The following is a 12,157-nucleotide window of genomic DNA, read 5'->3' on the forward strand; positions in this document are numbered from 1 at the left end:
AAAACATAAAACATATAAAGGAAAATATACAGAAGCCCCAACAACTAAATCTAATCTCAGCTGTGTGAGTCAGTGAGTCACTTATTCCAGCTTCCATTCTTTTCAGGAGACTCGCTTTCAGTTCCTCAAAGAATCTGCAGACACACCTCCAAAGTTCAGTCTTAGAAGCTGGTTGATCATTTTCTGAAGTAATCAAACACATTCAGTGGTGTTGAGGTCTGGACTCTGGGGTGGTCAGTCCATTGTTCAGCTTCTTTGTTTGATGTGTCCGTCTCCTTTTCTCAGTGAGGTTCTTCTTGACAGCTACACATCCTTTCAGACCCACAGCGCTGCGTCGTCTTCTCACAGTGGAAGGATGGACAGAAACACCTGTGGATGTTTTCAGATCTGAAGCAGCTTGATTTTCTCCTCTCTCTCAGAGATGAAAGCTTTAAGTGCTGTTTATCTGATGGGGACAGTTTTGGTGTCTAACAGGTCTCCCAGGTGGTTGTTAGGAGTCTCATTTTCTTTGCTTTTAAATTTTTGAAACTTACAGTTTTTCACTCTGACTTTCTCAGTCCTAATGCAAGTGGATTATCTTATATCTAATCACCCCACAAATACCTCCTGCATAGTGAATAACTTGTGCTTAACCCCTTAAAATCCCAGGCTTATTACATACTAATGTTTATTATTCAGTAACTACAGGGACTTCAGTGCAAACTGATTGAGCTATTCTTAGATTATAGAAGTGTGTAATAAAGCTTTGGGGCTGCCGGTGGCCTTTTAAGGGGTCAGTAGCTGTTTTAACTGGAAATTAAATAAATTAAGGTTTTGCACAGTATTGTACCATTCATGCCCCCTACCTCATTCATCATTGGTCAGATTCTGACCACAGTTTCTAGCTACATGCCAATAATACAAACAGAGATAATCTATATTTTAGGTTGTAGCAGAAACATTGCATTAGTATGAATGATAGTAAATGGAATAAAGACATTTGCAGGTTACATAGATGTATCCATTACTGGTAAAAGCCAGCATAGCCTGGAAGCAAATCTACTACTTCTACTACTATTACTAATACTACCACTACTATTACTACTACTGCTACTACTACTACTATTACTATTACTACTACTGCTACTACTACTACTATTACTACTACTAATACTGCTACTATTACTACTACTACTACTACTACTGCTACTATTACTATTACTACTACTATTACTATTACTACTACTTCTACTATTACTACTACTAATACTATTACTACTACTACTACTGCTACTATTACTACTACTACTACTACTACTGCTACTACTACTACTATTACTACTACTAATACTATTACTACTACTACTATTACTACTACTACAGCTATTACTACTACTACTACTTCTACTATTACTACTACTAATACTATTACTACTACTGCTACTATTACTACTACTACTACTACTACTGCTACTATTACTATTACTACTACTATTACTATTACTACTACTTCTACTATTACTACTACTAATACTATTACTACTACTACTACTGCTACTATTACTACTACTACTACTACTACTGCTACTATTACTATTACTACTACTATTACTATTACTACTACTTCTACTATTACTACTACTAATACTATTACTACTACTACTATTACTACTACTACTGTCACTACTACTACTATTACTACTACTACTACTGCTACTATTACTATTACTTCTACTATTACTATTACTACTACTACTAATATTATTACTACTACTACTATTACTACTACTATATATACAAATACTATTACTACTACTACTACTACTACTAATACTGTTACTACTACTACTATTACTACTACTACTACTAATACTACGTACTACTACAGCAGAAGCAGAAGAGGAAGAAGAAGAAAAAGATGTCGCCAAACAAAAGCTGGATAAAGTTGTTAGTGAGTGCACACAGTGGGGTTGACAGGGTAGGGCTGTCAATCAGAATATTAGGCCACACCCACACAGTTCGCAGATAGGTCTTTGTTATATTTCTGTGTTTTTTTTCATTCAGACTTTGCTGGTTGTTTATTATAACACTCAGTTTAAGCATCGTACAAACATTTCTTTACAATGTACACTGTGTTCCCTGAGACTTTTAAGACCCATCTATTATCAGCGTGTGCTGGACGCTCCCTCTCAGCCGCAGCTGTGTGTTCTGTAAGTGTTTCTGGAGCATCTGTTCTGCTGCGGGTGTGTGTCGGAGGCCTGGGATGGTTTCTTTGGCTGGAGTAAGATCAAAATTCCAGTGCCTTCAGGCTGACAGCTATTACTGTGCTCCTGGTCATATGACGTATTTGCTATGTGGGTGGACAGCTGTCATTAGAATAATTTTACTGGACATCGCGCTCGCTTCTCAGACACGGACACTTCACTTTGGTCTCAGAGGTCCGTTTGAGAGAGAGCTCATTAACACCACATACTCCTTATGTATATACATTCGCTCTGGTTCACTATCAGGACAGAAACGCTGCTGTATGAGTAACTGGACGCTCTGTGTTTGTGTGTGCAGCTGCAGAGATAGAGCATGTGAGCAATCTGTTCCAGGAGAAGCAGGCAGAGCTGCAGCGCGCGGTGCTGAAGGTGGATCAGCTCACACAGCAGCTGGATGACCTTCGGCACGGACGTCTTAACGGCCTGCAGCCTGTGGGGGCGCCGCTGAGTGGGACGGCCGCGGTGGAGCTCCGAAAACTCTACCAGGAGCTACAGGTACAGCACAATCGATAAGCATGGGAGGTACCTATGTACCATTTTACAATAGGATTACCTTTATAAAGGGTTTTTGAATGGTTTAAAATTAGTATTAGGTCATAAACACCTTAAAAATCATCAATAAGCAGTTATAACACGGGAATGAAAAGGCCAAATAGTGAACTCACTTTCATCTACACTGCACGTTTACATCTTTCGCTGGTTACTTTGTCTTCTCCATCTGTTATACTTGTCATCTTCATCCGATATTTGTTAAGTTATTACCAGGATGTCTTATTAGTTAGAGAACATCATTTGGCCTCCATTCAGATATGAACTTACCAAATTAGTAACTCTTTATAATAAGTGTTGACTTAGTAACGTTAAGTAATGTGTTTGTAACACATGAGGTACTATGTTACTACTATGTTAGTTCACATTAACCCTTTAACATCCCAGTGTTATTACATACTAAGGCTTATTATTCAGTAACTACAAGGACTTCACTGAAAAGTGGTTGAGCTATTCTTAGGTTATAGAAGTGTGTAGTAAAACGTTGGGCCTACCAGCAGACCCTGACCATTTAAGGGGTTAAACTGGACTTAGAGATGGCTACATTTGGTGCATATCTGATCCAAGGTCATTTAGAGATTTATATACAAGTAGAGGCAGAGGAACAATAGAGACCCACAAGTTTCAGTCCAGTAACTTTAGTTCATAATAATAAGAATTAATGCAGTCGTTATTTGTTTACTTAATATTGGCTAAGCGTTATTATTATCATTACCGTTAACAGCTAACCAGAAATAATCCACTGCGACAGTGTGGTCAGAGTTGTAAATATACACTACGTGGACAAAAGTATTAGGACACCCCTCCTAATTATTCAGTTCGGGTGTTTCAGCCACACCCATCACTAACAGCCGGATAAAATTAGGCACATAGCCTTGAAGTCTCGGTAAACAAACACTGGTGGTAGAGGATCGTACTGATGAGCTCAGTGACTTTAAACATAGCTCTGTCACAGGATGCCAACTTTGCCTATCCTCTGTTGAATCTCTCTAAAGATTTCCAGTTAACCTTTGGAACCAACATCAGCAAAAGAACTGCATGTTAGGAGCTTCATTAAATGGGTTTCCATGGTGGAGCAGCTGCACAAAAGCCTAAGATGAGAATGCACAATACCAAGCGTCTGATGGACTGGTGTAAAGCACCACCACTGGACTCTGGAGCAGTGGAAACGTATTCTGTGGAGTGATGAATCAGCCTCTCTATCTGTCAGTCTGATGGACGAGTCTGGGTTTGGCGAATGCCAGGAGAACGTTACCTGCCTGACTGCACTGTGCCAGCTGTAAAGTTTGGTGGAGGAGGGATGATGATATGGGGCTGTTTTTCAGGGGTTGGTCTAGAACCCTTAGTTCCAGTGAAGGGGAATCTTAATGCTTCAGCAGAACAAGACATTTTGGACAATTGTACACTTCCAGCTTTGTGGGAACAGTTTGGTGAAGAACCTTCTCTGTTCCAGCATGACTGAGCCCCAGTGCACAAAGCAGCTCCATAAAGGCCTGGCTGGGTGAGTTCAGTGTGGAAGAACTTGACTGGCCCTCACAGAGCCCTGACCTCAACCCCATCAAACACCTTTGGGATGAACTAGAATGGAGATTGTGAGCCAGGCCGTCTCGTCCAACATCAGGGTCTGAACTCACAGATGCTCTTCTGGATGAATGGGCGGAAATTCCCACAGACTCTCCAACATCTTGTAGAAGCTTCCCAGAAGAGTGGAAGCTGTTAGAGCTGCAAAGGGGGACCAACTCCATATTAATGCCTATGGATTTAGAATGGGATTCATAAAAGCTACTATAGGTGTAGTTTGTAGGTGTCCCAGTACTTTTGTCCATATAGTGTATATCTAGTGACTGATTGTAGATCATCACTTTTTTATGAGTTACCAACAGAGGGCCTCTTTCACCAACATGTTAAGTTTTTTTCTTAACTTTGTTCTTGAGAAAACTCCTACGAAAAAGTCTACGTCAGATTCATGACGTGTTCTTAAACCGCAGGATTGTTCACATCTTGAGTGTGTGTAGGTTCTGTTCTTACCTAAGAACAAATCCCAAATAAGAAAACATTGGTGAGGCCCAGAGTGCCCATCAGTTTGGACTGGGCTTTGTCGCTCAGTGGGATGTTTTTTAATACACAGAGAATGTTTAACACTGTTGATGTCCCTCAGTTATGAAGAGTAGAGTTGGAAATCAAACCGAAGTATCAGGAAGGTTTTCATTCCAAACATAAACACTGTTTTGTGATAAGAAGGACAGACTTCACGGGAGCCTGAGGGAAAAGTGAAGCAGTTTTGAGGTTTCATGCTAGATTATGTGCTTGTCTGAATCTTGTTTATGGAAAAGTTGTTTATGATTCAGTTTGTGTTCCCCAGATGAGTCAGATAAAAGAGCCCCCAGACGAGGGCTAGCATTAATAAACATAGTAAGAGAACATTTGAGAAGGCAAAGAGCGAGTCTAGCAGGGTCAGACAGATAGATGCCGCTTCATCTTGAGGGATGTTTGCGTATATTTGTTTGTTTTTGTACGTTTTCAGGATATAAATGTCTGGAATAAATCAAGACTAACCTGCAGAATCAAAAAAAAGCTGAGTTGTCTTCTGACAGTGGAAGGATGGATACACCTGTGGATGTTTTCAGATCTGAAGCAGAAGTGAAGCTTGATCTTCTGTTTGATCTCTTGTGTACAGTACAGTATATAATTGAAGTGTGTGTGTGTGTGTGTGTGTGTGTGTGTGTGTGTGTGTGTTTGGTTTATGTTTGTTCGGACATACAGATCCGGAACAAACTCAATCAGGAACAGAACAGTAAGCTGCAGCAGCACAAGGACATGCTGAATAAACGCAACCTGGAAGTGACCATGATGGACAAACGCATAGAGGACCTGAGAGAGAGGCTGTACAAGAAGAAAGCTGAGGTGTGACACACTGTAGATAATAACACAGCTTTATAACTTAAAAAGAAACTTCAAACAGTCACCCTCAAATAATGAGTTAACAAATGTAAACCAAATTACTCTGCTAATAACTTAAAACCAGACCTTCTCAAAAACTCAAGATTTTACCAGGAAATGTAGTTTTTATTGTTGATAATTATTTACAGTGTGTAGACAGACAGACACTCAAACACAGCTAAAATCACATTCTTAAGTTTTCTGCTGTTGCTAGTTAACCTGGTTTCTCCTCTCTTCTCTTCTCTTCTTTTTCATTCTCTTCTTTTTCCTTCTCTTCTCCTCTCTCCTTTTCTCTCTTCTCTTCTTTTCTTCTTCTCTTCTCTTATTTCACCTTCTCTTCTCTTCTTTTTCCTTCTCTTCTCTTCTCTTCTCTTCTTTTTCCTTCTCTTCTCCTCTCTCCTTTTCTCTCCTCTCTTCTTTTCTCTTCTCTTCTTCTCTTCTCTTATTTCACCTTCTCTTCTCTTCTCTTCTCTTCTTTTTCCTTCTCTTCCCCTCTCTCCTTGTCTTTTCTCTTCTCCTCTCTTTTCTTATTTTTCCTCCTCTTCTTCTCTTCTCTTCTCTTCTCTTCTTTTTCCTTCTCTCCTCCTCTCTCCTTTTCTCTTCTCTTCTCTTCTCTTTTCTCTTCTCTTCTCTCCTCTTCTCTTCTTTTCTTTTTCATTCTCTTCTCTTCTTTTTCCTTCTCTTCTCCTCTCTCCTTTTCTCTCTTCTCTTCTCTTCTCTTCTCTTCTCTTCTTTTTCCTTCTTTTCTCTTCTCTCCTTGTCTTTTCTCTTCTCCTCTCTTTTCTTCTTTTTCCTTCTCTTATTTTACCTTCTGTTCTCTTCTGTTCTCTTCTCTTCTCTTCTCTTCTCTTCTCTTCTCTTCTCTTGTCTTCTCTTATTTTACCTTCTCTTCTCTTCTCTTTATTTTCCTTCTCTCCTCCTCTCTCCTCCTCTCTCCTTTCTCTTCTCTTCTCTTCTCTTCTTTTACCTTCTCTTCTCTTCTCTTCTCTTCTCTTCTTTCTCTTCTCTTCTCTTCTCTCTGTAGTTGGGTCGGGTGAGTGGTCCTCCCTCTCCACAGCCGGCTCCTGTTAGCTCTGGTCGAGTTGCGGCTGTGTTTCCATATATCCAGGTCCCGGCAATGGGGAGGCAGGAAGGGGGTTACACTTTACCCCCGGACCCCCTCAAACCACACATGCTCTCTGCCCCGATCAACCACACTCGATCTAAATCAGGTGAGTCCAAATCAGCGCTCCTCACTCCAGAGCTGCTTTTGGTCTGTTCATTTTATTAGGAACTCACTCTGGAATTCATTGTGGAGTCTATGTGGGGATTGGGCTGTTGATGCACCGTTCCAGGCTCGGAATGCTGCTTTCCTGATAAACCCTTAAACTCAGAGCTTATTATTCAGCAATGATGTAAAAAAACGCTACTGATTATAGATGCTGTGAATTTCTTGGTCACTATTGTAAATTATTCAGTATCTAAATGGCTCTTTGCATGGTGAAGTGGTCCTTCAGACTGATGTACGGTGCGTTGCAGAACCTTTTTGAAAAGGGTTCCATGTAGCACCAAAAAGGGTTCTGTTGTTGTTACGATGTCCATCTTGTTACAATAGAAGAACGATCTCAGAAAGGTTCTACAACACGTTCTCCATCTATCTGCAGGACCGTTTCACCATGCAAAGAACCATTTCAGCATGAAATGGTTCTGTATAGAGCACACTGTTCTAAGTAGAACAGTTCTGTTTACCAAAGAACCCTTGAAGATCTGTTTTTAAGAGTGTAGTATGAATTATTCAGTAACTACCAAGAATTATTCTTTATCTACTCTAGTAAATGAACTAGTTTTATTCAACCTAAATAAATACTCTGAATGTAGTTTTTTAAGTTGAATAAAACTAGTTTAATTGCTTCGTTACTACATTAAGTACTTTTTTAGGTAGATCTGACGAGCCACTATTTACAGTGTGGTATCTACTGTGAATTAACCACTACAATAAAACTAATATGCAGTAATGCAGTTATGTGAGTGAGGAATGGAAATCTGGACCTGCTGAAGGGTTCTTAGAGTTTAAGGGGTTAAAGATGCACATTTTTGCATTTTCGATGCTCATATCCATTTTAAAGCTTGTGCTGCCACGTATAACACACAAGCGCAGGTTTCACCCAGACTCTGAATGATATGACTGACGAACACTGTGGTGCTGATACGCATCATCTCTTAACGCTGTGTCCATCAGTGTCCAGCCATATGTCCATTTTTCCTGCAGTCTTTACTGTAACAGATAAATTCACTGTTTGTAATAATTAAAAAAAAATCTTTATCCTGAATTTCTGCCCCTTCCTTCTTCTCTTCTTCCTATAATAACATTTAAGTAAGACTCACTCTTTATTGACGGTTGGACAGTAGACTGCAGTGTGTCATCTCTTCCAAAAGAGGGGGCTACTCAGCAAACATGTTTGCTCAAAAATGTGCCGTCACAGATTTCATGCTTGAATTTAGGACTGGGCGATAAGGGCAAAAATCTTATTGCAGTATTTTAGTGATAATTAGTGATAATTGTCTTAATGTCTTGATAATCTTCTTTATCCTTATCCAGCTACTAAAGCATGCACAGCGCCATCTAGTGTGCCGATGTAAACGTTCATATTTCAGGCCTTTTCTGCTATATATATCGAATTGGTAAACAGAAATAAAAGTGAAAATATGTCAAATGTTTGATTTTGATAATTGTTCTTGTTTTATCGCCCAGTCCTACTCATGAACTCGGTCAATAACTCATCTTTTAATATTTTGTTTTCCCAGCTTTTCTGTCTAACACGCCTTCTTTTGTATTCTGTTATGTCCTGCCTCTCCTCCTCCCCCTGTATTCGTCTCTCTTGCTTGTTGTCGCTGTGCTCTGTGGGGGGCTGGGCTGGGTTTGTGCCCGCAGAGGACGATGGGGTGAGGAAGCCTGCAGGCCCGTGGAAGGTCTCAGACTTAGACATCATAGTGGACCCTGTGGTGGCCTCCGCTGAGCCCAGAGAGGGGCCCGGGTTCCCCTCAGGCTCCGACTGTGCCTCCTGTGAGTTCCTGTAGAGGGAAAAGTCCTGACGACAGAGATTTACAGGCCAGACATTTGCTAAGCTAACTTACCGCAAACAAAACACAACACCAGTTTTTGTGCTGTGAAAAGGACAGACAACTGCTGAGCTAACTTAGACAGGACAAAACAAAACACAACTTTTTTGCTACTTTTGTGTTTTTTAAAAGTAATTCAGTAATAATAAGGTTATTCTAAACAATTGGCTAGTTATTGCTGAATATATGGCAGCTTACATACAAACGCTGACATTATGGTGCAGTTTCACTGTACAGACATTTGCTAAACTAACTTACTGCACAGCAAAACACACCATTTTTTCTGCTTATTCATGTGTTCTAAAAAGGAGCTAAGGAAACTTAAGGAAAATCTAACTTATCGCTGTTGTCGAAACAAAACCACTCTCCAAAATGGTAACTTTACAGGAGAAGGAAAAAACCTACTTTACTTTTAATGTAAGTCAATGGAACCAGACTTTTTTCCAAGTCATTTTGGGTTGTTTCTTTTGGTCCATTCATCATGAAATTCACACACAATGTAAAGGATAATGGGTTTTTTCAAATTGTGTCAAAAACTGAAAAACGACAAAAAATGGAGATACGAGGTTTTCGTCCGACAACAGCGTTAAGGAAAATCATGACACCACTTTTTTCTTATTTATGCATTTTCAAAAATGCTGAAATTTGCAAAGCTAACAAAACTTAACAGCATTTTATTTCTATGTATTTTTATGCTCTGAAGGCCCGACGTCTGCTACGCTAACTTATCGCAATGCAAAACAAAACTTTTTTAAAATTTTTGTGTGTTTAAAAGATTCAATAATAAATAAAGGTTATTCTAAGCAATGAGTTAGTTATTGATGTATATATGGCAGCTTACATACAAAATCTGATGTAATGTTGCAGTTTTACTGTACAGACATTTGCTAAGCTAACTTACTGCATGGAAAAACATGATGCAGCGTTTTGCTATTTTAGGTTCTAATTGACAAAAAGGAGTATTCTAAATTACTCACACTCCTAAAAAGTTCTTCAAGGGTTCTTCAGTAAGGAAATTGTATATAGATTTGATTTTAGATAAATTGCATGTAGAACCATAAACGTTCAAAGGACCCTTTGCATGATTAAAGGCTTCTTTGCTTCATGAAAGGCCCCTTCAGATTGATGGAAAATATGCTGTAGATGGTTCTGTATAGATACAGTATAGATATTATTTTTTAATAATAATAACAATAATAATAATAATAAATTATATTTATATAGCACCTTTCACAAACCCAAGGTCACTTCACATAGCAAGGGCAAACAAACAAACAAAAAAAAACAAACAAAAACAAAACAAAAGGGTTCTATATAGCACCAAAAAGGGTTCTTCTATTATAACAAGTTTGATATGGTAACAATAGAAGAACGCTTTTTGGTGCTATATAGAACCATACACAACACATTCTCCATCAATCTGAAGAACCATTTCACCATGCAAAGAACCCGTTAAGCATGCAAATGATTTTATGTGGAACTCACTGTTCTAAATAGAACCATTCCTTTTACAGAAGAACCCTTGAAGAACCCTCTTTTGTAGGAGTGTAGCTATTGAATAATTTATAGTAGTTCTATATAGAACCATTTTCTTTACTAAAGAACCCTTGAAGAACCATTTTTTTAAAAAGCATACTAGGTATTATCCAGTAACTACTAAGAATTAGTCTTCATCTACACACTTAGAAAATGATGGTTCTTTAAGGGTTCTTTAGTAAAGAAAATGGTTCTGTATAGAACCATGAACACTCAAAGAACCCTTTGCATGATTAAAGGGTTCTTTGCATCATGAAAGCCTTCTTCAGATTGATGGACCCTGTGCTGTTGATGGTTCTATATAGAACCTTTTTGAAAAGGGTTCTATATAGCACCAGAAAGGGTTCTTCTATTATAAGAAAGGGTATAGGGTTCTTCTTGCTTGACATGATAACAGTAGAAGTAACCTTTTTGGTACTATATAGAACCATTTTCGAAAGGGTTCTGTATAGAACCATCTACAGCGCATTCTTCATCAATCAAAAGAAGACTTTTTATGATGCAAAGAAACCTTTAATCATGCAAAGGGTTCTTTGAATGTTCATGGTTCTATATAGAACCGTTTTCTTTACTTAAAGAACCCTTGACGAATCATCTTTTTAAGAGTATATATATATATATTTTTTTTTATTAAAACATACATTATTCACATTGCATGCTGCGGTATTCATGTACGTCTATGCACACATACAGACGGACACATTACAGCGGAAACTCACTGCACTGACGAGCATCAACCTGCACTTTAAGCTCCATCTATTATTCAGCTGTGGAAACAGCGCAGGGGTCGCAGTCAAGGGTTGTTTTGAGACTGAGCCGCAAACAAAACCATCTACCGCGCTTCAAAAGGCCTCAATTCAATAGAGGGAAGCTGCAGCTGCCGTTACATAATTCAGTTTATTTTTGTGGGCAGCCTTGAAAACGTTAGCCGGTCAGCAGAAGATTACATCATTGTATTAGACCTACATTACACAGACACAGCACTGTCGTCTCAGTGTCACGGCTGGATATATTTAACATACGTCTGGCACTCTTTCTCTGTCATTCAGATCATAAATCCACTCGCTTTGAGGTGTTTATGCCTTGAAATATGTCTTCTTACATTTTGTTGGATTATTTTCTGACTCGTTGTTTATTGAAACAAGCAGAGAAATTGTGCTGAAGGTGCAGATCTTAAACTTTCAGCCCAAAACACATCAGTGTAATTATGTGCTGTAAATCGAATGCATCGCAAAACAACAATAACTGTAGGCTTTTAAGAGTTGAAGGAGCATTCCACCAATTTTTCAAAATTTCTGCATAATTGAGTGGTCGAGATGTAAACAGAGTGATTCAGAGTGGTTTGGTGTGAAATGCTTCAGATGTCTTTACAGTGGTGGTGATAGGAACCAGGGGTTGCCATGACTACAACACAAATATAGACATTTTATTTACTATCCAAAACCACCAGTGAACCTACACAAGTCTTCTGAGTTTATATAAGTGATGTTAATGATGGGAAAATAGTGATAAATCTGAAACAAATGTATTTTCTTTTACTGTTCTGCCTTAAAATGTCCTGCATGTATCTCTCCACCAAAATAATATTAAAAATAAGTGTGATAAATCAGTGAAGGCAGTGAATTCATAACCATTTCATGTAATAACTGTCTGTGAGGGAGCTTTTAGAGGTGGACGTCTGGTTCCTATCACCACCACTGCGAACAATTCTGACTCGGTAAGTTTCTCTAGAACGGAGCGTTTCACACCAAACCACTCTGAACGACTCTGTTTACGTCTCAACCATTTAA

At 38.8% G+C, this 12,157-nt stretch overlaps 1 protein-coding gene across 4 annotated transcripts in view; it reads left to right on the top strand.

Annotated features, from left to right (window-relative positions):
* ppp1r13ba (protein phosphatase 1, regulatory subunit 13Ba) overlaps positions 1 to 12,157 on the top strand; it is a 96,424-nt gene that overhangs the window by 68,074 nt on the left and 16,193 nt on the right. For 3 of the 4 annotated variants that reach the window (XM_036593259.1, XM_036593258.1, XM_036593262.1), the window contains 4 exons: positions 2,542 to 2,738; positions 5,556 to 5,696; positions 6,757 to 6,943; positions 8,644 to 8,775. In XM_036593259.1, coding sequence (XP_036449152.1) covers positions 2,542 to 2,738; positions 5,556 to 5,696; positions 6,757 to 6,943; positions 8,644 to 8,775 — 657 coding nt within the window. The remainder of the gene's footprint in view (positions 1 to 2,541; positions 2,739 to 5,555; positions 5,697 to 6,756; positions 6,944 to 8,643; positions 8,776 to 12,157) is intronic. The other variant, XM_036593261.1, reaches the window with a different exon arrangement.

Source organism: Colossoma macropomum, unplaced genomic scaffold, assembly GCF_904425465.1.
Source record: "Colossoma macropomum unplaced genomic scaffold, Colossoma_macropomum, whole genome shotgun sequence".
Taxonomy (NCBI): Eukaryota; Metazoa; Chordata; class Actinopteri; order Characiformes; family Serrasalmidae; genus Colossoma; species Colossoma macropomum.